Source organism: Puma concolor, chromosome B4 (assembly GCF_028749965.1).
Source record: "Puma concolor isolate L17-30 chromosome B4, mPumCon1.1.hap2, whole genome shotgun sequence".
Taxonomy (NCBI): domain Eukaryota; kingdom Metazoa; phylum Chordata; class Mammalia; order Carnivora; family Felidae; genus Puma; species Puma concolor.
Window position 1 is genome coordinate 600,728 of NC_141673.1, and position 24,829 is coordinate 625,556.

A 24,829-nucleotide genomic window follows, 5' to 3' on the forward strand; every position below is an offset into this window, starting at 1 on the left:
GGAGTCCAAATTTATCAGTATTTTTTCTTTATGGATCACATTCTTAGCATCTTATCTAAAAACTCTTTATCTTACCTAAATATATTAAGATTTTCTATCACGTGCTTTTCTAGAAATTTTATGGTTTCAGGCTTTATATTTAGGGCTACGATCTGTTGAGTTAATCTTTGTGCAGGCTGTGACGTATCATACCTCTGTACACAGACACGACTGTCATGGCACCTTTTGTTAAAGGTTATCCTTTCCCCACTTTGACCACCTTTGCACGTCTATTCAGTCAATTGTCCAAATTCCCGGTCTATTTCCAGGCATTCCATTCCGTTCCACGGATACATTTGTTTGTCTTGATGCCAGTGGCACACTGTATTGATTGTTGTAACTTTGCAACAAATCTCCAGATCAGGCAGGGTGAGTTCTCCGAGTTTGTGTTCTTTTCCAAAGTTGTTCTGAAAATTCTAGGCCTTGTGCATTTCCATACAGACTTTGGAGTTGGCTTGTCGGTTTCCACAAAAATGTCTGGTGAGATTTGGACCTGACTGGCACAGAGTCTGGAGGCCGGTTTGGGTTTCTGATACATGAACAGTTTCTCTCATCAGTGTTGTGGGGACTCCAGGGGTACAGTCTTGCACATCTTCTGTCACATTTACCTCCAATGTTTAAGAACATTTGGATGCTACCTTATATAGTATTAAAAATTTGATTCTGGGTATTTAATGCTAGTGTGTGTGTGTGTGTGTACACACACACACACACACACAATTTATTTTTGTATACTGGCCTTGTATCTTGCAAGTTTGCTACCCACTTACTAATTCCACTAGCTTCTTTTCAGAGTCCATCAGATTTTACACACAATACGGGTGCCTTTTATTTTTCTTGCTGCAGTGCTGGTCTACGACCTCCTGTAGTGTCGAATGTTAGTGGCAGGAGTGGACATGTCTTGATCCTCATGGGAAAAGTGCATTTGGTCTCTCACTGTGTGGGTTTTTTGTAGGTAAAGGAAGTTCCCTTCCATTTCTAGTTTGCTAAGCCTTTTGATCAGGAATGGATGTTGGGTTTTGTCAGATGCCTTTTCTGTATCTATGGAGATGATGGTTTTTCCTTTTTGGGTTGTTAACATGATGAATATCACGGACTGACTTTGGAATGTTAAACCGGCTTCTCATTCCTGGGATGAACCATTCTCCTGGTCTCTTCCATATACACACCCATACATATGCATATGAGTTCTCTCTCTCTGAGTTCTCTAGAGAAACAATCAACAGGACATACATGCATAAGCTAAAAAGAGATTTCTTAGAAGAAACTGGCTCATGTGTTGACAGAGGCTGAGAAGTCCGGGGTGTGCCCCTGGCACGCTGGAGACACAGAACTGATGGTCCGAGTCCAAAGGCAGGACAGGACGATGTTCCCACTAGAGGCAGTAGAGCAGGGGGTGTCCCTCCGGGCCTGCCTGCTCCATTCAGGTCTCCCAGGAGGGATTACCCCCCCGGCCCCCACCCACCATCAATCCTACCCAGAAACACGACTGAACTAGGTATCAAACACCCTGGGCCCCAGGCCAGCTGACACGTCAAACGTCAAGGGTCCCCCAGGACTCTTCCTCAATCTTCTTCAAAATCCGCAGCCCGCAGTGACGTCACCTATCTCCTCCCGGATTCTGGTGACCTGTGTCTTCACGCTTTTCCCCCATCAGTCTTTGAAGTTTATCAATTTTATTGATCTTCTCTGAGAACCAGCTTTTGGGTTCACTGATTCCTCTACCGTTCTTCTGTTTCCTATTCCACTGATTCCTGTACCAATGTTTATCATTTTCTCTCTTTTGCTTAGTTTGCATTTTATTTGTTCTTATTTTTCTAGTTTTCTGAGGAGGAAGCTGAGGTCACTGACTTGAAGCCTGGTCACTCAGCACTGTAAATCTGCCTGACGAGGGCTCTGGCGGCCCCTTAGTGTTGGAAGTGCTATACCGTCACTTTCACACTGGGAAAACCACTCGCTTATCTACTGATTTCTTCTGGGATCAGTGGGTTGCCTATGAGTGTGTTTTTGGTTTCTTGAGATTTGGGGATTTTCTGGAGATCCCTCTGCTATTGATTTCTAACTTGAGTCCACGCGGTTACACAACGTATCTTGTATCACTTTCATCCTTTTGCATTTGGTGGCCTTGTTCTATGGCCCCAGATAAGGTCACCAGTAGTGCGTGTTGTGTCCACCTCTACACAAAGTGTATGTATTCAGTTCTTTCCAGGTGGGGTGCTCTATAAACATCCCCCTGGGGTGCCTGGGTGGCTCAGTCGGCTGGGCGTCTGACTTCGGCTCAGGTCATGATCTCACGGTTTGTGGTTTTGAGCCCCACACTGGGGGCTCTGTGCTGACGGCTCAGAGCCTGGAGCTTGCTTGGGATTCTGTGTCTCCCTTTCTCTCTGCCCCTCCCCACTCGTGTTCTGTCTCTCCTTCAAAAGTAAACATTAAAAAAAATTTTAGGGGCACCTGGGTGGCTCTGTTGGTTGGATGTCCAACTTCGGCTCAGGTCATGATCTCACAGCTCGTGAGTTCGAGTCCCGCGTCGGGCGTTGTGCTGACAGCTCAGAGCCTGAAGCCTGCTTCGGATTCTGTGTCTCCCTCTCACTCTGCCCCTCCCCCACTTGTGCTCGGTCTCTCTCTCTCTCTCTCAAAAATAAACATTAAAAAAATTAAAAAAAAAAAAAACAAAAACCAAACATCCCTCAGGTCACAGAGGCTATTGTTCTGCTCCCTTGCACTGATCACTTTCAGTCAGTCTGTTCTGTTATTACCAGAGGGAGGGGTGCTGACATCACTGACCAGCACACGAACTTGTCTGGTTCTCCCTGCAGTTTTATCAGTTTCTGTTTCGTGTGCCCTGAGTCTGTTATTAGGTGCAGAAGTGCCTAGGATTGTTAGGCACTCCTGAGATACTGTGACACCACCTTGATCCTCCCTATGCTCCGAGACCTACTCTGACATTCACACAGCCACCCCGCCGCCCCATCCTGTGACTGTTACTGTCTTTCTTGTTGATACCTCTTCCCATCTTTTACTTTTAACTTATTTGTGTCTTTATATTTAAAATGTGTTTCTTAGTGGGGCGCCTGGGTGGCTCAGTCGGTTGAGCGTCCTACTTCAGCTCAGGTCACCATCTCATGGTTCGTGAGTTCGGGCCCCACATCGGGCTCTGTGCTGAAAGCTGAGCCTGGAGCCTGCTTCGGATTCTGTGTCTCCCTCTCTCTCTGCCCCTCCCCTGCTCACACTGTCTCAAAAATAAATTAAAAAAACTTTAAAATGTGTTTCTTATAGGCAGCATATAGTTGGGTCTTTCTTTTTTATCCAAGCCGGCAATCTCTGCTTCTTAACTGCCGTGTTTGGACTGTGAACACATGATGTGATTACTGATGCCGTTACATGTAACTCTCTCACTTTGCCATTTGTTTTCTCTGTGTCTCAACTGTTCTAGACACACAATTGTAGCCAGAGATGTCAACGCCCACTCTAAGTAAATCACTGCACAGGTGGGTGGGAATTAAGTCAGGTCATGGTACAACTGTCCATGTGTCCGTCTTTTTCTGGCTACTTTTGAATTGTTTTTATAATTCCATTTTATCTCCTTTGTGGGTCTAGCTCTTTATATTTGTTATTTCAGTAGTTGCTCTAGGATTTAGAGTATATATCTTTAACTGATCACAATTTACTTCAAGTAAATTACACCAATATGGTATCAGAGAAGTGAGACTCTCTTCTCCTATCCCTTGTTTAGATCTACGTATGTTACAAACTACGTGATACGTTGCTACTATTTCAAGAACTTAAAAAATCAATTATCTTTTTAAAAATTATTTAAGTATCGGGGCGCCTGGGTGGCGCAGTCGGTTAAGCGTCCGGCTTCAGCCAGGTCACGATCTCGCGGTCCGTGAGTTCGAGCCCCGCGTCAGGCTCTGGGCTGATGGCTCGGAGCCTGGAGCCTGTTTCCGATTCTGTGTCTCCCTCTCTCTCTGCCCCTCCCCCGTTCATGCTCTGTCTCTCTCTGTCCCAAAAATAAATAAAAACGTTGAAAAAAAAATTTTTTTTTTAAAAAATTATTTAAGTATCACTTAAAAATGTTACCACAGTGAGAACATTTCACTTCAGATCTTCCCTCTTAAAAATGTTCCTGTGTACAGTATAGCATGTAATGCAGGTCAGAGCTGTAGAGCAGACCCCCAGAACTTGCCCCCCTGTAGGACTGAGACTTTGTGCCCACTTGTCAGCAGCTCTCCATTCCCTCCCCCCAGCCCCTGGAGCAGGCTCCAGGCTCTGAGCTGTCAGCACAGAGACTGACACGGGGCTCGAACTCACGAACCACGAGATCATGACCTGAGCCGAAGTCGGACGCTTAACCAACCGAGCCACCAGGCTCCCCGTGGGTCTTATCATTTTAGAGATCTCATATGTTGGGGCGCCTGGGTGGCTCAGTTGGTTACGCATCCGGCTTCGGCTCAGGTCACGATCTCACAGTCCGTGAGTTCGAGCCCCGTGTCGGGCTCTGTGCTGACAGTGCAAAGCCTGGAGCCTGCTTCGGATTCTGTGTCTCCCTCTCTCTCTGCCCCTCCCCTGCTCATGCTCTGACTCTCTCTGTCTCAAAAATAAATAAAAAAACATTAAAAAAAATTTTTAAAAAAGAGATCTCATATGAGATGGATCCTGTAGGACGTGGCTTATCTCTCTGAGTATAATGTCCTCCAGGTCCACCCACGTCATCACATTTTATAGGATTTCCTTCTGTTTAAAAAGTCAGTTACTGAGTGCCTGGGTGGCTCAGCTGGTTGAGCATCTGACTCTTGGTTCCAGCTCAGGTCACGACCTCACAGTTGTGACTGAGCCCCGCATCAGGCTCTGTGCCAAGTACGGAGCCTGCTTGAGACTCTCTCACTTTCCCTCTGCCCCTCTTTGCCGTGCGTGTGCTCGCTTTTAAATGAATTAAAAAGTAAGTTAAAAACTCAGTTATCTTTTAAAGAGGATTTTTTTCTGCAACAAAACATTCTTTACATGTCCACACCCACTGATCATTTCTAGTCCTTTTTGCTCCTCCAGGGAGGCCATCGTGTCCCTCTAGGGCGGTTTCCGTGTGCTGTAAGGGCTCTCGCGGCTGGTGGTACAGGTCAGCGGTAACTCCTGCCCCATCTTTCAGCTCAGGCACGTCTGGATAATTGTGTACATCCTCTTCATTTCTGCAGTGTAGGTTGGGCACAGAGTTCCAGGCGGACAGTGTTTCCTGCCAGCACCTTCCAGAGCCACCCCACTGCTATCAATAGGAAATCTGCTGCCGTTCCTTGTTCTGCTCCCCTGCTTATAATGAGACTTTGTTTCTAAGGTTTATAAGTTCTTTCTAAGCAACTTTCAGGCATTTGATTGTCATGTGTCTTGGTGCAGTTTTCTCCAGATTTCTTGTACTTCAGGTCTGTTAAATTTCCTGGATATGTATGTAGGTTTATAGTTTTCATCGAATCAGGAAAGTTTCCACTGTTTTTTCTAGTATTTCTTACACTCCCCTCTCTGGGACTCTAATTGTGTGGATGCACGGCTGTGGGTACTTGTCCCACAGCTCACTGATGCTTTTTTGGATTTTTTTTTTTTTTTTAAGATTCTTCTTTATTGTTTCGCTTTGCTGAGTTTCTATCCGTGTTCAAATTTACTAATATTTCTGACTGTAGTCTCTAGTCTGTTAGTTGTCTGATATACTTTTCATCTTAAGACCTTGAGTTTTTGTCTCTAGAAAGTTATCTTTTATTGTTTGTATCTCCACTGAATGTGGAGCATATGGAGTATAATTATAATAACTGTTTTGATGTCCATGTCTGCTAATTCCTACCACTCACTGTTATTACTTTTTTGACTATTACAGAAGTTTATTTAACAAGAAAGTTCCATATGAAAATGCACAACCTGATTTTTATATAGTAGGAAAATGTTTATATAGTAGGAGCTATGGAGAGGGGACACGTGGAAGCCACTGGTTTCTTCCATAACACACCCGTTGTTAACAATGCTCATTCCAAGGCTTCTAACAGGATGACACAATTTCCTGGAATTACCACCATTCCAATGTCGTTCTGCCGCCCACTAGTTGCCATCTCCACACGTCCATCTTTCCCAAGATTCATGAAGGGACTGAACCCCCGCAATATTCCCTGGACATGTCTGCCACCATTTAATCTCAATGATAATTTCTCGTCCATAAATTTTTCAACTTAGGAGGGTGAGCTTTGTTAATGGTGTCTACTTGGCAAGCTCAAAGACACCCCCAGATGGAATTCGTGGCATCCTTCACGCTCCTGCATTATTAGGCCTGGCATACCACTATTATTTTCTTTAGTTGATTTCAACTGATGGAATTGTTTTTTAAATTTTTTTTTTGGTATGGAAACCAATTTGACAATAAATTTCATATTAAAATAAAGCAGCAATGTTAAGTCCTTAAAAAATAATTTTTTTTTCCAACTTTTTTTTTTTTTTTTGGGACAGAGAGAGACAGAGCATGAACGGGGGAGGGGCAGAGAGAGAGGGAGACACAGAATCGGAAACAGGCTCCAGGCTCCGAGCCATCAGCCCAGAGCCTGACGCAGGGCTCGAACTCACGGACCGCGAGATCGTGACCTGGCTGAAGCCGGACGCTTAACCGACTGCGCCACCCAGGCGCCCCAATTTTTTTTTTTTTTTTTAAAGAGCACAAGCTGGGAAAGGGCAGAGAGAGGGTGGGACAGAGAATCTGAAGCAGGCTCTGCGTGTTATCAGGGCAACCCAACGTGGAGCTTCGAACCTACAAATCGTTGAGATCATGACCTGAGCTGAAGTTGGACGCTCAACCAAATGAGGCACCCAGGCGGCCCTGAAATTCCTTATTATGGACAGTGTTTTTCAGTTTATTTCTGGATTAGATACCAGCTGTTGTGAATTTTACACCTTGTGTGTATGTACTCCCGCAACTATCCTTGACCTTGGCTGTGGGATGTGGCTGCACTGCTTGGAGAGCCACTCTCCTCGGGCCGTGGATGGGTGGGGCTGGCAGGCAGTGTAGGGCTAGACTCTCCCCACCCGCAGGCAACACCCTCTGAGGACTCTACTTGTTGCCCTGTGAATTCTCTGGCTTTGGGAACCAGTCGTTCCGGCACTGGGGGAAGGGTGGGGATGGGTTCGGGCTTCCTCTCTGCTTTCCAGGGCTTCTTTCCCAGGCATGCATTCGTGACACAACTCCGGGGGGGGGGGGGGGGGGGGCTCTGCAGACCCTTCTTGTCCTGTGCTCTCCCCCAGTCCTCTGCCCTGTGAATGCCATCCACCTTGTCCTTACGCTGCCACCAGGTGTGTCTCCTCAATTCTGTAGACCACTGGCCTCCCTTTCTGGTCCCTGGCCCGGGAGCTCTGAAGATCGTAAGCTGGGGCAATCACAGGGTCACCTCATTTGCTTCCTCTGTCAGAAATCATTGTCCTAGGACATGCGATACACAAGTATCTGAAACTGTTGTGTTGTGTGCTTTGTCTGAGTTTTGATTAGTTAAGGTAGGAAGGCAGATTCAGTCTCTGTAACTGCATCTTGGTTGATGTGTGGAATGACCTCAAGCTCATTTGCGACCTAGCTTATCCATAAGAAGATCATGTTCTGCATTTAAACATATTGAGGTTCAGCTGATGAGGAATGTGACCCACACAAACAGCACCACCTCCCCCACCTGGCACCGAGTCCCCATCAGGGTGACAGACCCTCCCTGAGAATCAGGCCACAGGGTGGACGGGCGAGCGGGGTGCTGCAGGTGACGCTGTGTCTGTTCCACTGAAGATCCTTTGCTACTTTTAGATCAGGTAAGAAAGAAAGGTGATTTTAATGGAAACTTTTTAATGTTTCCTTCATAGGATTTTCTGTGAATATGTAGGTAAGTATTCTAAAACTATTAGTTTTGCATTTTTGGAGAGGGGCTACAAAATGGTGAAAGAGTTTCTAAATATTAGAATTAAAATTTTGTATTTTTTATATATTTAAAGCATGTTCAAAAAAGCAAATTCGAACAGCACAGTACTCTAGGTTACAGCCCCCACCACAGACATGGAGAGTTTTTCTCATTACTGGAAACACAATGATAAATAAAACCATTTCTGTTTTACTCATATAAACATTTGGACAGCCTAGATGATAGCTGGCACAAAACAGGCACTATGGAACTATTTATGGAACCGGCTTCTATAAGTGAAAAATAAACTATCTTTATAATCTTCATAAAGATTACAAATGTTGGGGTGCCTGGGTGGCCCAGTCCATTAAATGTCTGACCCCTGATCTTGGCTCAGGTCATGAGCTCAGGCTTTGTGAGTTTGAGCCCCACGTTGGGATTCTCTCTCTCTATCTCTGCCCCCCCCCACCCCTCCCCTGCACACATGTGCATATGCTCCCTCTTGCTCTCATAATAAATAAACTTAAAAACCCACAAAAAAACAAAGATTACAAATGTTAATCATTTGGTGGACGCATGTTCTTCCAGACATTTTCTATGCATATATAATCATATAAATGTGCCTGTGCCTGAGTGTACAAGAAAAGCATATACTTTTAAAATTAAATGATAAGCTCATATGAACAGATCTGCACCTTGGTTTTCTCCACTTACTGTACCGTGTAACTGTATATAAACTTCACGCTAAATCTGTTGTTTGAATACCTTAGCTTTTACTTATTTGTCGTGAGACAGAACAAATGCGTGCACATGCATGTGAGTGGGGGAGCGGCAGAGAGAGGGAGACAGAGAATCCCAAGTAGGCTCCGTGCTGTCATCACAGAGCCCAACACGGGGCTCGATCCCACAAACCACAAGTTCATGACCTGAGTCAAAATCAAGAGTCAGACCAACTGAGCCACCCCAGCCACCCCCGAATATCCTAGTTTTATTTGAGCTGTGATCTTGGGCTATATTTGAACGACACGCCTCTAAAATTCCAGGCCACTGAGAACTAATGTACCATCTACGAAATATTTCAAAGTCATCGAAGCAATACCTTGCTGGTGGGCTGGCCATCACGTTTGGTGTCTTGTACGTCGTTCCAGTTTACCGTCACTTGGGGAGACTGTAAAATGATTTCTTCTGGAAACAACACTTTTAAAATGAGATAAGAAGGTAGGTGTTACCGAAAGCTTGAAAACAATGAATGAACGGCAGCAGCCTAGGCTTTTCCCGTCTGGGTCCCGTACTTGGTTTCTCGGCTACAGCAGAACAGCAGTTCTGGGTACTGCTCACAACGGAGCCATGTGCCCATTTGGAGGCACAAAAGTTAATTATGTTACGAAGGGACAAGCACAGGGCAACGGCTTCAGTTTCAGTAATTTCCACACAGATTAAATAGTAAAGAGACACTGAAACTTGCCAGTGGCAAAGAAAAACGTTGGATATCACATAATTTTACTTGTAATATACGACCGAAGAGACTGTGTTTTACACAAAATTTTGCATGGAACTTGTAAAAATACTCTGGGAAGAAGTGAACTATCATTCCACAAAAATAATACCTTTAACACCTAAGTGGATGACGTGTTCAAGCGCAAAGTGACACCGTCTGCTCGTGGTCCTGCCAGAGAGAGAATATCGAATAATTCACCTCCAGTTTAGAAATACTGGCCTAGTACTGGTCGTGGAAATCTAACCTGTACGAATACTTATAGAGGGTCCGTCTTAGAGTCAGAGCCCCCGAGGTTCTCAGAGGCCCCCGCCAGGGAGTCTGGAGCGCAGGGGCTCATTTTTCAGTGGGTGTCTGTCTATACACAACATGACAACATTAGGAGGTTTACAGAAGAACTTTAAACAGAGACATCCCACGTATGGGGACAGCAGGGACTCCTTCCTTTCTGGGAGTATTTCTCTTTTAAATATATAAAGAGAACAAGTAGGGGGAAAAAACAGAAAAACAGCCTAAAATATTAATACCACTACCTCAACAACAAAGTAATTTTTATTGTAAAGATTTAAACCTCTGAAATTCACAACTCGAAGTTAAAACATAAACTGAGGCTTATTAACAATTTTAAGACTCTGAGTAAAAACTGATCCGAACCAGGCAGCATCCCAGGCAGCGGACAGAGGGGCTCCGAGGAGCTGTCCGACGCGAAGGACTCCCGCAGCCAGAAGGCAGCGGGCACGGGCACGGGCACGGCACGAGGGAGTTATCCCGGGAAAGACAGGGGGCCGGCTCTCCCCAGCTCGCTTTCCGCGGGGGCGGGCAGGGGTCCGGCAGGCGGAGCCTCACCAGTCCTGACCAGTCCCGACCAGGCAGTTCCCGACCGACCAGCCTAAGATTCCGTTTCGGGGGAGCCAAACCGGTAATCGCCTCCCTGTTTGGTGACGTGGCACTCAGCATAAGCCACTCCGTTGTGGGCCTGTCTTGTTTCTTAACACAACAAACAGAATTAAAAACGTAAAATAAAACCTCATCTTCAATGAAATGGGATGACCAAAGCTCCAAGGCACAGTTGAAGATGGACGTCTGTTCCAGAAAGAACATCTGGCCTTCAAAGAAGCAAAGGTACAAGAGCTGCTCCATACCAGCTCAGAAATCGGGCCGCATACAGGTTTCTGGAAAATTCAGACTTGTGAGCCCAAGGACCAGGTGATTGTTTCTCACCTGAATCATGAGGTGTAGAGCAGACACTTCACGGTCGCCCTCCGGTGAGTCGTGGGTAGGGGGTGGGTGGGCGGGTGGGGGTGTGAAGCTGGCAAAACCGAATGCACAAGCACAGCCCTCAGAGGCCCTTCCTCTGGGGCCCCGGGCACGAGGCTCCTGGCAGCCCCGCTGTGTCCCCGCAAGGACTCTTCGCACACAGTTACCTGGGCTCCAAGACACTCAAGCGGATCAATTCAAGGGGAAGAAACGGAGGAACGGCCAGGCCTTCCTGGGGGAGGCTTTCCAAGCTCCGTGCCTGGCGAGCCGGGGCCATTCCGCCTCTGCCCGAGAAGCAGGAGGGGAGCTTCCGACACCTTTCAAAGGGCACAGAAGACCGGGACATGTCACAAAGGTAGCGCCAGGCAAACTAGACAAGCTGGTCACCCTGCAGGATCACGGCCTTCCTTCTAAAGAGCACGCCAAACGGGAATAAACGGTTTCTCAACAGATCCCAGAAGCACACTACAGGAGGAATTCACCAAAATAAAAGTAACACGTTTTTCATCCTACACACACAAGAAAGGTCTGATCCGAAGTTATCCAGTGGAAATACCTCATCTCATGAGCACGCCGAAGGTAAGCAACAATGATCTCGAGAAATGCCAAAAAGGCAGTGAGCGCAATAGCTTAAAGTGGAGACCGATGAATCATCTCCCGACCTGACTGATCTGAAAAACAGCAAGATACTAAGCGGTAAAACCCTAGAGGTATTGATTTGCACTAAAACGTGAAACAAGTTAGAGGTGGAAAACCATGAGGAAAACGCTAGACAAGAATTCCAAAGGAGGACAAAGAACAGAAGGAAAAAACACAGAAAGCTTCGCTAAGTGCAACCTATGGTTGAAAAAGAGACTCCACGCTGCCAAGATGCCAGTTCTCCCTACATCCACATCACTGTGCAGACACGGAAGACGATCTCCTGCCTCACTATTCCTAACAGCAAACACCTGGGAACCGAACTGGACCCTGGCTGGGTGACTTGTGCTCCGACCTTCCACAGGACAGCACTCAGCACTCACCCAGCACCAAACTCCAAAATCACAAAGGAAGAAAGGTCTCAAGTCAATGACCTCAACTTCCACCACCAGAAACTAGAAAAAGGGGCGCAGATGGAACCCCAAATAAATAAAGACCAAAGCAGAAGTCAACGAAATAACAAGTAGAAAGAGCCTGCAAAATATGAATGAAATCAAAAGCTGGTTCCCTCTTCCCTCATAAGGCTGAACTGAGAAGCCTGTAGCCAGACCTAAGAAGGTAGCTATTCCCACTGTCAGGCACGAGAGAGGGGGACATCATCAGTACAGATTCGGAAAGTACTACTGCTAAGGAAATACTAGGATATTTCACGCAAATGCATTACTTGGATGAAATGCACAAATTCTTTTCTTATAAGACACATACTGCCAAAGCTCACTCAACACACAATTGGTAGCCTAAATAGTTACCGATTTATTAAAGAAATCAAATTTGTAGTCAGAAAGTTTCCTGCAAAGAAAGCTCCAAACCGAGAAGGCTTTACTGGCAAATTGCACTGAACGTTTAAGGAAGAATACCAATTCTACATACTCTACACAAACTAGCCCCCAGAACGGAGGAGAAAGTGATGATTTTTAACTTATTGTGAGGCCAACATTATCCTAATACCAAAATCAGAAAAAACATAATTTCAAGAAACCACAGACCAACACACCACATAAGCATAGATGCAAAAATTAATAAAATTCTGGCACATCACATCAAACGTATTAAAGGAAATTACATTAGGGCCAAGTGAGGCTTATTCCAAAAATGCAAAGTTGATTTTACATTAGAAAACCACTCAGTATATTGATCTTAATAGACAAAAAAAAAAAAAAAAAAAAAAAAGGAAAACCACATGACCACCTGGATACAGAGAGAGCATCTGACAAAACCCCATACCCAGCCATGACTGAATGAATGCTCGCAGAAAACTTGAGGCCATCTCCTCAACCTGATGGAGGGCTGAACACAAAGGGCTTACATCCAGCTCACGTGGTGCCTGACGTTCAAGACTGAATGAATGCTACACCCTCAGGTCGGGAATAAGCCCACTTCCGTGAAATGCTATTCTAGCCAGTGCAGTCAGGCAAGGAAAAACAATGCATTCAGATAGGAGAGGAAGCAGTAAAGCTCTTTACTTGAACAAAAAGATGGTCTATGTAGAGAATCCCACATAATCTGTAAAAGCTACTAGAACCATCAGATGCATTTAACAAGCTCTCGGGATACTAAATTAACATACAAAAATAAACTGCATTCGTGAATAGTAGCTAGAAGCAATTTGAGGTTAAAATTACTTACTGTTTACCACAGCATTACATTTTTTTGAGGGCTGGAAAAATCTGACAGAAGATAAGCAAAACACTCCCAGTGAGCAGTGCAGACACTGGTCAGAGAAATGAAACACAGCCTGACTAGGTGGAGAGAGGGACCGTTTTCAAGGGCTGGAAGTCTCGATATGAAGGTGTCAATTCTCCCGTGAACGGACCTAAAAATTCAACGTGATCCCAATGAGAATCTCAACAGGTGCTGTGCAGACACCGGCAAGCTGAATCTAAAAGGCACACAGGAGCACCAAAGACCCCAAAGAGCCCCCACAGCCTGGCAGACAAGAGGAGGAGGACCAAGAGGAGGGCTTCTACTGCCTGGGCTCAAGACGCGGCAGCACGAGAACACGCATGAACGGCAACGAGCACATGGAGAGCCGCTCAGCTTTACTCACAGGGAAACGTGCACCCGGGCCACAGAGAGACACCACCTCCCAACTAACAGAAGGACCGAAATTAGCAGACTGACCGGCCCAAGGCTTGTGAGCAGGTGGGGCGACGGGACCCTCACACGAGCTGCTGGAAATGCAAATGGTGTAGCTGCTTTAGAAAACTGTTTGGCACTTCTTTAAGAAGCTGAGTGCCCCCGCACCACAGGACCCAGCCATCACACCGCCCCACCCAAGAGAAAGGGACCTGGGTCCATCCAAACACCTGTACGCAGACGTTCACAGCAGCTCTCTTTGGAATGACCGACGTACGGAAAAACCCAATGTCCACCCACAGGTGACTGGACAGGTGAGCTGTGGCAGATTCCTCTAACGACACACACTACTCAGGCCTCAAAAGGAGCCAAATCAGAATCACTGTTATACACCTGACAACTACCGTTTTCAAAAAGGCAACAGAGTCATGTAACAGTACGGTCGAATCTCAAAATAATTCTGCTAAGGGAAAGAAAGATGCCAGGCAAAAAACAGTAGGTCCTGAATGTTTCCATTTATGTAAAACTGTACAAAGTGCAAACAAACTAGTGACAGAAAGTGCTGCCCGTGGCCAGGGAACGGTGGGCGGAGAAGGAACGAGGAAGGGGCACAGGAAGTGTCTGCGGTGGTGGATGTGCTCTTTCACGGGATGTACACACGCCCAAATCCTCAAACCGTACGTTTCATCAGGCACAGGTGACCACACGTACGTTGTATCTCCGTAGGCCCACTTCTTTTCAAACAGGAAACTTCCTATGGGAAGTAAGCACTCACAGAGACGTGCGGCCCACCTGCCCTGTTCAGAGGCCCCGCCCTCAGCTCTGTTCAACCCGCGGAGCAGCGGTGTTGCCCATCTTCCCGTCTTTCTTAACAAGTGGGGAACACACATTTTTTTGGAAGTGAGAATTCTGGTTTTCCGTAACTTAACACAAGCAAGCAACCTAACCCTGACCGGGACGGGCAGAGGCTCCAGAGGCAGACAGCTCCAGGCTGTCAGAGGTGGCAGCCGGGCTCGTGCTGAGGTGCCCGCCGCTCCCACCCGGTCTCTTATTTCTTCCACCTTCCGCCTGGCCGCCCACCAGCCTGCTCAAGACCTGGGCCCGTGTCTGTCCGTGCGTCTGTCCGTCCGTTCAAGATCGCTGCCTTCCAGCAGCCCCTTGCTGCCGGTACCAGGCCCACAGACCCTCTGGCTGTTCTTGGACACCTTCTCTCTGGCTCAGCCCCACGGCCTGTCACACCTGCCCTCTGTCCCGCGTCCTTCCGCAGGCCAACTCGTGCACCGCCTTCCGCCCGTGCTAGCCCTCTTCTCCCTCCCCGCCTCCTCCTCCCTTTCAGTGGGCCTACCGCACGGTCCAGGGGGACACTCGGTCAGAAATGTCCACGGACAAATTGGCTCTTTCGTCCTGCCAAGGACCCCTGTCCCACCTGGCCAGGTCCACCTCTTCCCACACATGCTTCCTCACCCCTGTAACCCCTGCCATTGCAGGGGCTCTACTGAGCTGGTTTCTCTCATTTCAAGAACCGTCCCCTTCCTGGACCTCACCTAGCTCCCACTCCACCTGCTCTGCTTCCACGGCCAGTAACGGCCTCTCCCTGCTGACCCTCAACCCATTCACGCCCAACACACTTCGAGCTGGTGGCAGTCCCAACACTCAAATGTTCCTTAAATAAAATTAATATAAAAAAAAAATCTCTGATCTTTTTTTTTTTTTTTTTTAAATTTTTTTTTTTTCAAACGTTTATTTTTGGGACAGAGAGAGACAGAGCATGAATGGGGGAGGGGCAGAGAGAGAGGGAGACACAGAATCGGAAACAGGCTCCAGGCTCTGAGCCATCAGCCCAGAGCCTGACGCGGGGCTCGAACCCACGGACCGCGAGATCGTGACCTGGCTGAAGTCGGACGCTTAACCGACTGCGCCACCCAGGCGCCCCTGATCTATCTTAAAATTAGCACCTTCTCATACTTAAAAGATGCAATGAAACAATAAGCAACAGATCTAGAGAAGTTCTCTGTAGCACGCCTACCCAGGAACAGCACAGCACAAAGGGACACAGAAAGGACTCCTACAAATATCAAAAACCAAATTACTCAGAAGGAAAAGATATGAGCCAGTATTTCAGAGAGGAAGAAATTTTGTGGCCAAGAAACATGGAAATTCTGAACTCTATATGCAGTCAGAGAAATGCACCTCCAGACCATAAGGAGACATTATATACCTAGCAAGCTGGCACAAATTTAGAAGGCTAACGAAGCCAGGTTTGGGCTGGCATGCATCAAGAGGTTCTTACAGATGCCGGTTCTGGGGATCTCTGATGTCACCACAGGTAAAAGCTGAAATGTACATCCCCCAAACCGCAGTCTCACTTCTAAGTGTACAGCCCAGAAAACATGAGTGTCTGTGCACAAGGAGGGAGAAGGTGCCCACAGAAAACCTTCAGAGCAGAGACAGGGCCGATGTCCGTCCACACAACAAGTAGAGTAGTGGACTCACCCAGGGCGGGGGGGGGGGGGGGGGAAGCAGTAGGTGACACTGAACAGTGACACACAACATGGAGAATCCTGGTAACATGCCAGTGAAATCCTCCGAGACACTAGGGACCGCAAGCTCAAAACAAACCCAAAAAATACTTGGGGCACCTGGGTGGCTCAGTCGGTTGAGTGTCCGACTTCAGCTCAGGTCATGATCTCACGGTTTGTGGGTTCGAGCCCCGCATGGGGCTCTGTGCTGACAGCTCAGAGCCTGGAGCCTGCTTCGGATTCTGTATCTCCCTTGCTCTCTGACCCTCCCCTGCTTGCGCACACTTTCTCTCTCAAAAAATGAATACGCGTTAAAAAAAATTTTTTTTAAATACATTTTTCCTGTGTGTGGGTGTATGTGTGTGTGTGTGTATAAAGATGCACAAACTGGGGCGCCTGGGTGGCGCAGTCGGTTAAGCGTCCGACTTCAGCCAGGTCACGATCTCGCGGTCCGGGAGTTCGAGCCCCGCGTCGGGCTCTGGGCTGATGGCTCAGAGCCTGGAGCCTGTTTCCGATTCTGTGTCTCCCTCTCTCTCTGCCCCTCCCCCGTTCATGCTCTGTCTCTCTCTCTCTGTCCCAAAAATAAATAAACGTTGAAAAAAAAAAAAAAATTAAAAAAAAAAAAAAAGATGCACAAACTGTTTTTTCCTTTTTAAAGCAAGGGAGAAACAAATACAAAATCCCAGTTAGTGGGGGGGGGGGGGTGCAGTGGATGAAAGGGAGGGGACGGTAGGTTGGCAGGGCCACTGCTCCACGCTCGTAACGTGGTAAATGACAAGATCTCAGCGTACTTAAAGTCCAGAAATGAATGAAGAGAAAATGTTTGCAACTTTGGAGTCGTGACCTAGAAACACGAACACCCCACGCTGCCTCCCCCACCCCGGCACTTCCGGGTGGAGAGACGGACGGAAGAGGCTGCTGCCATCAACAGCGAAAATGCGCTTGCAGGAAGAGACACCGAAAGCCTCACCGGTTATATGTAAATTCCACATCCATGGGTTCAAAGTTATATGCTTGTTCAAATTCTGGGTTAAGTTTAAGAGTTACTTCTTCTTCGTGAATCTAAAAAGGAAACAAACAATTTAATTTCCATACTTTACATTGGATTCGTTGGGACAATCTTCTATCTTTATCTAGTCACACATCATGAAACCCTTTACAGATTTGAGCTACACTTGGGCATTTTAAATCCCTGCAAAAATAATCAAGAGGATTAAATCACAGTGTTGTTTGGTGTCGTTACACTGTCCACACGGGAGGACCTGGTCGGTGGATGCACCCACACCAGCACACTTACTGAGCTTTTCACTGGCTGCACTCTAGAGATCTGGGCTCTGGGGAAACAGTGTGCCACACAGGTCTTCTCTGAAGAAGACGAGAAAGCAAACAATGACCAATGCAGCGAGGGGTACCTGCCGCAAAAGCACCTCCGTAAAGAGGTCATTCCAAGACTTCCCCTTCCAGAATAGGGAACCTATTATCCTGGGACCCTCCAGCCAAAACTAACGCCTGCACAAAGCTGTTCCTGGACAGGTGGGGCAGAAAGGGAATTTCTAAGGGAGCACGGGAGGAAACAAACAAAAAAAACAGGAAGGAAAGCCCTGAGTTGAAAAGGGGTGCAAACTGAATGAGGGCTGCCAGGCGGCGCGGGCTTCACGGAGGCCAGGTGACCGGAGCCGGCTCTGGTTTGTGACAGGAGGCCGGCAGGCACACGGGTGGTGGAGCTGCCCCGTCAGCAGGGCCCCTCCCTGCAGCAAAGCAGAAGCCACAATCCCTGTGGACGGAGGGGGAGCCCGGCACGGGTCCCCAGGTTTCCCAGGGATGGAGACAGATGAAAATGAATCTGTAATTAAAGATCACCAAGCACACAAGGAAGCAAATCACCAAGAGTGAGGGTCAGCAAAAACAGCCATCACAGATCTGGGCCCGAAGGACTTCACATACTGACAGTTATTTCTAGAAACCTGAAATACTACATATGAAATTTTTAAAAAAATCCATAAAGGAAAAGATAAACAAACCTAATATAAAAACTAACAGGGCAGGATACCCGGGTGGCTGGCGGTCGAGCATCCACTCTTGATTTCAGCTCAGGTCATGATCCCAGGGCCATTGGGATAGAGCCCCAAGATGGCTCTGCACTGAGCATGGAGCCTGCTCAGGATTCTCATTCTCTCTCTCTCTCTCCCACTTTGCCCCTGCACCCCCCCCCCACCCCTGCTCATGCTGTCTCTAAAATAATAAAACAAAAAAAACTCACACCTCTCTCCCTCCAAAAAAAAAAATCCAGGGCACCTTTAATAAATCAAGCAGAGTACTTGGAGATGAAAATCATGCTCAATGAGATAAACTAAGCAGGAAAGGAGGACATGACCATGTCTGTTTCCAGGCACATGCTCCTGGCAACAAGGAGGCCCCTCTGTGGAGGTGACTACGGTGGCAGGGGTCAGTGCTGGGGCCCCCCGGACTAGCATGAGTACACAACCTGCCAGATGCACAGTGGCCTCACTCTGGAATGTCCCCACCAGCTGCTGCCAGGGTGAGAACACTGTGCCGCCTGTCAAGGAAGAACCAATCTGACATCAACGGAGTAAGTTAAGTGCTCATCCTGGATGCGTGTCTTCTGCCCGCCACACCACCTGTGGGGCTCTCCTGAGGGGCTCCTGGACCATCACGGTTTCCTATGCCACTGCACTGGCCAAAAATGAAATTCTAGAGAATCAAGTACAGCGATGGGCTGAGGCCTGTAGAGTTTACTAACTCGACCATGAATTCCATCACTCAGAGGCAGATGACTTTGTGGAATATCCCACGAAGGATGAGTAAGGGTGCTCCACACCCCCAAGGCTTCAGTGTGGGTTTGTCAGCTTATGGTGCTGGCGCCCCCCCAACCAGTGTTCAGGACCCAAGGGGGCCTTGTACCTTCAATCTCTGGCCCTGCTGCTTCTGAGGCTTTAGTCCCCAGGGCTTCCTCCCTGAGGGGCACAATCGGGTCTACTCTTTGGAAGCTAAGACTGTGCCAGCTGGCCATAATGGGCTCCTCATACCTCTTGGTCGACAGCCAGAGTGGTTACAGCCAGGGAGGTTCAGGCTAAGTGGCCACCACTCTGCAGGGGGAGAGAGGGCAGCTCGCTGTGCCGCCACATCCCTGAGGACAGTCAGCGGGAGCAGCTGGCAGGGCGCCAAGGGTCGGCTCCCTCCCCAGTCGTCCTACAGCACTGGTTTCACCACCAGCTGCATTGGCCAGGGCTGGCGCTGGCGTGCTGGTGCAGAATGCGGCAAGCGTGGCTGCGTGTCGCCCCTCTTGCAAATCCTTACCAGACCCTTCTAGTCCCCGCAGCCCATCCCCACTCCAGAGGCAGGGCGCTGGTGCATCCTCAGTTAGTTTTCTGCCTGGGGCAGTGAGCAGGCTTCCCCTGACCCTTCGCGGCAGTGCTACGAGCAGGGTGGCAATGGAGACCAGCTGCCGAGTCACACAACCTTACGGTGGGCCAGGAGGGGCTAGAAAAGCCAACAAATCTCCACAGAAGCAGTAAGAGCTGTAGACTTTTAAGTGCATTTTTCCTTCCGAGGCTCTCTCTTCTGGAGCACATTCAGGATGCCCAAATTTGACTAAATGCAAACATCACAGCTTACACTTGATATATTTAAAAGGTAAATATGGCTATACGGCTTACGTGATTGAAAATTATAGGACTTAAAAAATTTTTTTATTTATTTTGAGAGCACGTGTGCGAGGGGTTGGGGGGGCGGGGAGAGAGAGATAGAGAGAGAGAATCTATCAGCACAGAGCCCAAGAGCCCAACGTGGGGCTCGAACTCATAGAACTGTGAGATCACAAGCTGAGCCCAAATCCAGAGTCAGACAAGACACTTAACTAACAGAGCCACACAGGCACCCCAAAAAGTACGTAATTTTTAAAAAGCTATTAAGTTCTCTTTCTGCATCAAATTTATTTAAGTATTTACTTTATCCTGCATCTTCTGAAGTACCGTCAAAGCCTGAAGAAGCGCCTCTGCCCCAGCCAGGGTGGGCAGGTGACCCCCGACTGGCCGGAAGGGCTGGCCCAGCACTAGCGGAGCAGGCGCGCCTCTCACCTCAACCACATAGCCGATGTACTCGATGACATGTCCGCTGTACTCTTGGCTTTTTAAGACCAGCTTATCACCTAGTTAAAAAACATAGCGTGACATGTAAAACGATAAAATCACAGAGCTTTGCTGCTGTACTATAAAATCAAACGCTGTGAACAAAGGTCAGCGGGGGTCAGCTGCTTAGGAATCGTGTCACCACGGCCAAAGCGCAGGGCTGGGTGCACGGAAAACTCTGAGCCAAAGCAAAGGAAGGGAGACGACGGGACTGCAGTATTGCGGTTCACACGTTCTCCCCCAAAGGGGGCAGCGTCTGCGGTCCCTCTAGAAAACAGGACACGTAACAAACCCACCTGCGTACAGAGAAGGCCTACTTTCAGCCAGTCCTGGGACCTCCAGAACCAGCAAATCCCCATTTCTTTTCAAGGTGACCCCACTCATGTTATACTCTTTCAGTTCTATTTCTGCATGAATCTCCTCAAGCCAGAGCAAAGTTGAAAACTTCTCCTTGTAGTTTGACATGTTCAAAAGCTGAAAAAAAAAAACCCAGCAAGTTAGTGAGAGCAGGGTCACACGTCCGACACGCCCATATCCAGGAAAGTGGCGGGCACTGGAGCCGCTGTGTCCAAGCTGCTGAAACTCAGCGGACCGGGGAGAAGGCAGCTTTCAAACACCGACCACCACCAGCATGGGACAGTGGCCCGTGTACCCCAGGGAGCCTCGCGATGGCCCCGGCTGCCACCTGAGAGCTGCCGGGCCCTGGCGCAGAGGGCCAGGGGAGCTGTGTGGTCTCTGCACTGAGGGCGTGGAACTGGGGTCCAAGGAGGCCAAGGTGGCAGAGCACCAGGAAGAGAGAGCAGCACAGAGGTGTGGAGCACTTCAGAGGGTCCCCTCCGGGCTGTCAGCCGAGCACTGGTCAGTGCACGAGTATAGGAAACCATGTCATGTTGGGACACCCAACTAATGGGATAAGAGCAGGGCTCGACCAGCACCCGGGCTGCCACCATTCTCTGGGGTGGGGGCCGTTCTGTGCATCGTTGGGCACTTACCAGCATTCCTGGCCCCTACCCACTTGCTGATACTCGCGCCTCCCCCCCCCCCCCCCCGCCCCCGTCATGACAGCCAAAAATGTCTCCAGGGCTGAGAGCCACTGGATTAGATGGAATAATTCCTAGAGCTCACACAGGATCAAGAACAGCGTGGTTCCCATCAGCCCCAATGGAAAGGCTTGTAATAGACGAGACATCAGACCGAGCATTCCAACAGGTATTGGACCCACCTAACAAAGCCTTAAAGCCAGGCTTGAAAGTATTTGTTTCCAAGTAACTTAACTGCGTCCCAGAACAAACTTAAAAATATTTTCAGGAACGGAAAAATATCCAACAGCTGACAAGATAAAATCCAGTGTCTGGCATTGAAAACTTATGAGGCTTAGGGGTGCCTGGGTGGCTCAGTCGGTGGAGTGTCCGACTTCAGCTCAGGTCATGATGTCGTGGTTCATGAGTCTGAGCCCCACGTCGGGCTCACTGCTCTGAGTGCACAGCCTGCTTTGAATTCTCTGTCTCCCTCTCTCTATGCCCTTCCCACTCTTGTGAGAAAAAAAAAAAAAAAACAAAAAAAACCCAGCTCTCTCTCAAAAATCAATATAACATTTTAAAAAAACGGTCAGCAGACTTAGAAAGAAACAGAAACTACAACTTACAACGGGGAGAAAAACCTCTCAACAGAACAAGATATGACATGTATGACAGAATCTGCAGACAAGGACACTGAAATAGCTGTTCTTTGAAGACCCAGAAAAGACTGAGCACGTGAAGTAGACACACAGAAGATCTAAAAAAGAGCCAACTGAACCGGTGGAGAGGAGAACTATCATGTGTGACGTTAAAGCACACTGGATCAGACTACACATTGCAAAAAAAAAAAAAAAAGGACTAGTGAACTTGAGGACTGGCAATAGGAACCTTCCAAAATGCAGAGGCAAGTCCTGAAGACATCTGAGCAGAGCATCTCTGAGCTGCGGGGCGGCTCCAAGGAGCAACGGGAATCTGAAGAAGGGGCTCAGCAGAAAGACTATCTGAAGACAGAATGGCCAAAAAATACCCAAATTTGAGGAAAACTGTAAGTCCATATATCCAAGAAGTTCAAGGAACCCCAAGCCCAGAAATTGGAAGAAAACTGTCCCAAGGCATGTTGTAAATTATTATTTTTTTTACAACTAGTGATAAAGAGAAAATCTTAAAAGCTGCTAGAAAAAAGTGCACATTACATGCAAAAGAACAAAAGGTAAGAAGGAAAGCAACGAGCCAGAAGACAGCAGAGCGGCCTCTGCAAAGCTCCAGCCTAGAATTCAAGACCCAGCAAAAATATCTTTCAAGAATGGAGGTGAAACACTCTTCCAGACATACAAGGGCCGAAAGAACCGCTCACTCGCAGATGAGCACCAAAGACGTTCCCTTTGTTTAGCAGAACAAGGACCCCATGGGGGGGTGTGGGTCCACACAAAGCAGTGGACCAAGAATGGGAATTACATGGTAGGCGTCAGAAAAGACTTCTCTTTTAAGATGCTTTTAAAAGGTAACGGACGATATATATGTAAAGTAAACACGGTAAAACACAGCATGAATCTCAGAGCGTACGTAGAAGCCGTATTTATGACATTAGCAAAATGTCCAAGAAAAGAGACCGGGAAGGTGCTGCCATGGGGGTCTCACCATGTGGGACACACTAGACCCCTAGATGCTTCAAGCTTGTGCTACGCCGACACGACACCACCTTCCACACGCAGCTACTCAACGCTGCACTGAAGTAAAGTTAAAGAGAACTGAAGACTCCATTCCCCTGGTGCAGCAGCCACATTTCAGATGCTCCACAGCCACCTGTGGCCAGTGACTGCCATGTCAGAGAACACAGATACAGAACATGTCTATCGCAGCAGAAAGTTCTAGTGCATAGCGCTGTCAGAAACCCTGAAGTGACAGGACACACGCTGCAAAAGAAAAGTTACCAGCCGGGAGAGGAGATAAACGGAATTACAAAATAAAAGCAGAAAAAGAAAAAAAAAAAGGAAACAATGAACAAATACAAATAGCAAAATGATAAATTTAAACAAAGTCATATCAGTAACCACACAAACGCGAAAGTAAAAACAGCACAATTAAGGCAGAGACTGTCAAATAGGTAAAAGAGCGAGAACCAACTGAGGGCTTCCTATGAGAAACACGTTTTACTGACAAAATTTTTAAAGTATTTATTTATTCTTGAGAGAGAGACAGAGTGTGAACAGGGGAGGGGCAGAGAGAGAGAGGGAGACACAGAATCCGAAGCGGGCTCCAGGCTCCGAGCTGTCAGCGCAGAGCCCGACATGGGGCTCAAACTCACGAACGATGAGATCGTGACCTGAGCTGAAGTCGGACGGTCAACCGACTGAGCCCAGGTGCCCCGAGGAACACACTTTAAAGATAAAGTCATAAATGGGGTACCTGGGTGGCTCAGTTGGTTGGGTGTCCGACTTCAGCTCAGGTCATGATCTCGCAATTCGTGAGTTCGAGCCCCATTATCGGGCTCTGTGCTGACAGCTCGGAGCCTGGAGCCTGCTTTGGATTCTGTGTCTCTCTCTCTGCCCCCCCCACCCCCCACTCACTCTCTCTCTCTTCCTCGAAAATAAACATTAAAAAAAATTTTTTTAAAAAGACTTAAAAAAAAAAAAAAGGTAAAATCATAAACAGGTTAAAAGTAGGACAAAAGAAACACCATGTTAACACTGATCAGAAACAAGTTGCATAAGCTACACGAGTATCACACAGAGTAGATTCCAGAACCAAGAACACCAGGAATAAAGTGAGACGTTTCATGCCGAAAAAGGGGCTAACCAATGAAGATGACATGATAACCATGAATATTTCTGCCCCTAATTACAGAGCTGCGATACAGGAAGTAAAGACCGATGGCCTGGCATGGACAAACAGACACGTGTCTACGGCTATGAGTGAGACTTGCCTCTCCAGAAGTGGTGGGACAGAAGACAGATGTCAATTAGGACACAGAAGATTTCAACAACACTACTGACCAACACACCCTGATTTTTACACAATAACCCACTACTAATGGCACAAAGCATGTTCTTTTCAAGTGTGCAAGAAATACTTAGCAAAACAGATATTTTAAGCTAGGAAACAAATGTCAATAAACATAAAAGAGAACAAATGAAACAAGTAAGCAGAGGAAAGATAGTAAGAATCAGAGCAGACATCAATGAAAAAAAAATAGAAACAATAAAATTAAAAGCTGACTCTCTGAAAAGATTAGTAAAAATTCATAAACATCTAACCAGAATGATCAGGAAAAAAGAGGTGCAAATTACCAACATTATAAACAACTTCATGCAAATAAATTAGCTTAAACAGTAACAAAGTCCTTTAAAAAAAAACAACCCACAAAAGCTCACTCAAGAAAGAAGCTGATTTGCCCTATCACTACTAAAGAAACTGAATTCCTAATTAAAAATCTTCCCACAAAGAAAACTGACCTGAACGCCTTGCTGGTAAATTCCGTCAGAGGTTTTAAGGGATGAGTAGTTGCACTCCTACATACACACTCGTCGGAAAATAAAGAGGGGGGGACCCCAAACCACCCTAGGAGGCCCATGCTACGCTCGAATCAACACAGGACAAAAGTGTCACAAGAAAACCACACTACAGACCAACGTGCCTCGTGAACACAGATGAACGCGTGTGCACACACGTGAGTGCTATCAGA

General features: G+C 47.4%; 1 protein-coding gene and 1 pseudogene across 4 annotated transcripts in view; both read right to left on the reverse strand.

The window, feature by feature from the left end:
- MOV10L1 (Mov10 like RNA helicase 1) overlaps window positions 1-24,829 on the reverse strand; it is a 73,312-nt gene that overhangs the window by 17,707 nt on the left and 30,776 nt on the right. For all 4 annotated transcript variants that reach the window (XM_086711939.1, XM_086711938.1, XM_025926601.2 and 1 more), the window contains exons 11-15: window positions 20,425-20,602; window positions 20,078-20,148; window positions 16,951-17,042; window positions 9,542-9,600; window positions 9,034-9,131 (exon numbers count right to left, since the gene is read on the reverse strand). In XM_086711939.1, the coding sequence (XP_086568065.1) occupies window positions 9,034-9,131; window positions 9,542-9,600; window positions 16,951-17,042; window positions 20,078-20,148; window positions 20,425-20,602 (498 nt within the window). The remainder of the gene's footprint in view (window positions 1-9,033; window positions 9,132-9,541; window positions 9,601-16,950; window positions 17,043-20,077; window positions 20,149-20,424; window positions 20,603-24,829) is intronic.
- LOC147578804 (small nuclear ribonucleoprotein G pseudogene) lies at window positions 4,996-6,332 on the reverse strand (annotated as a pseudogene).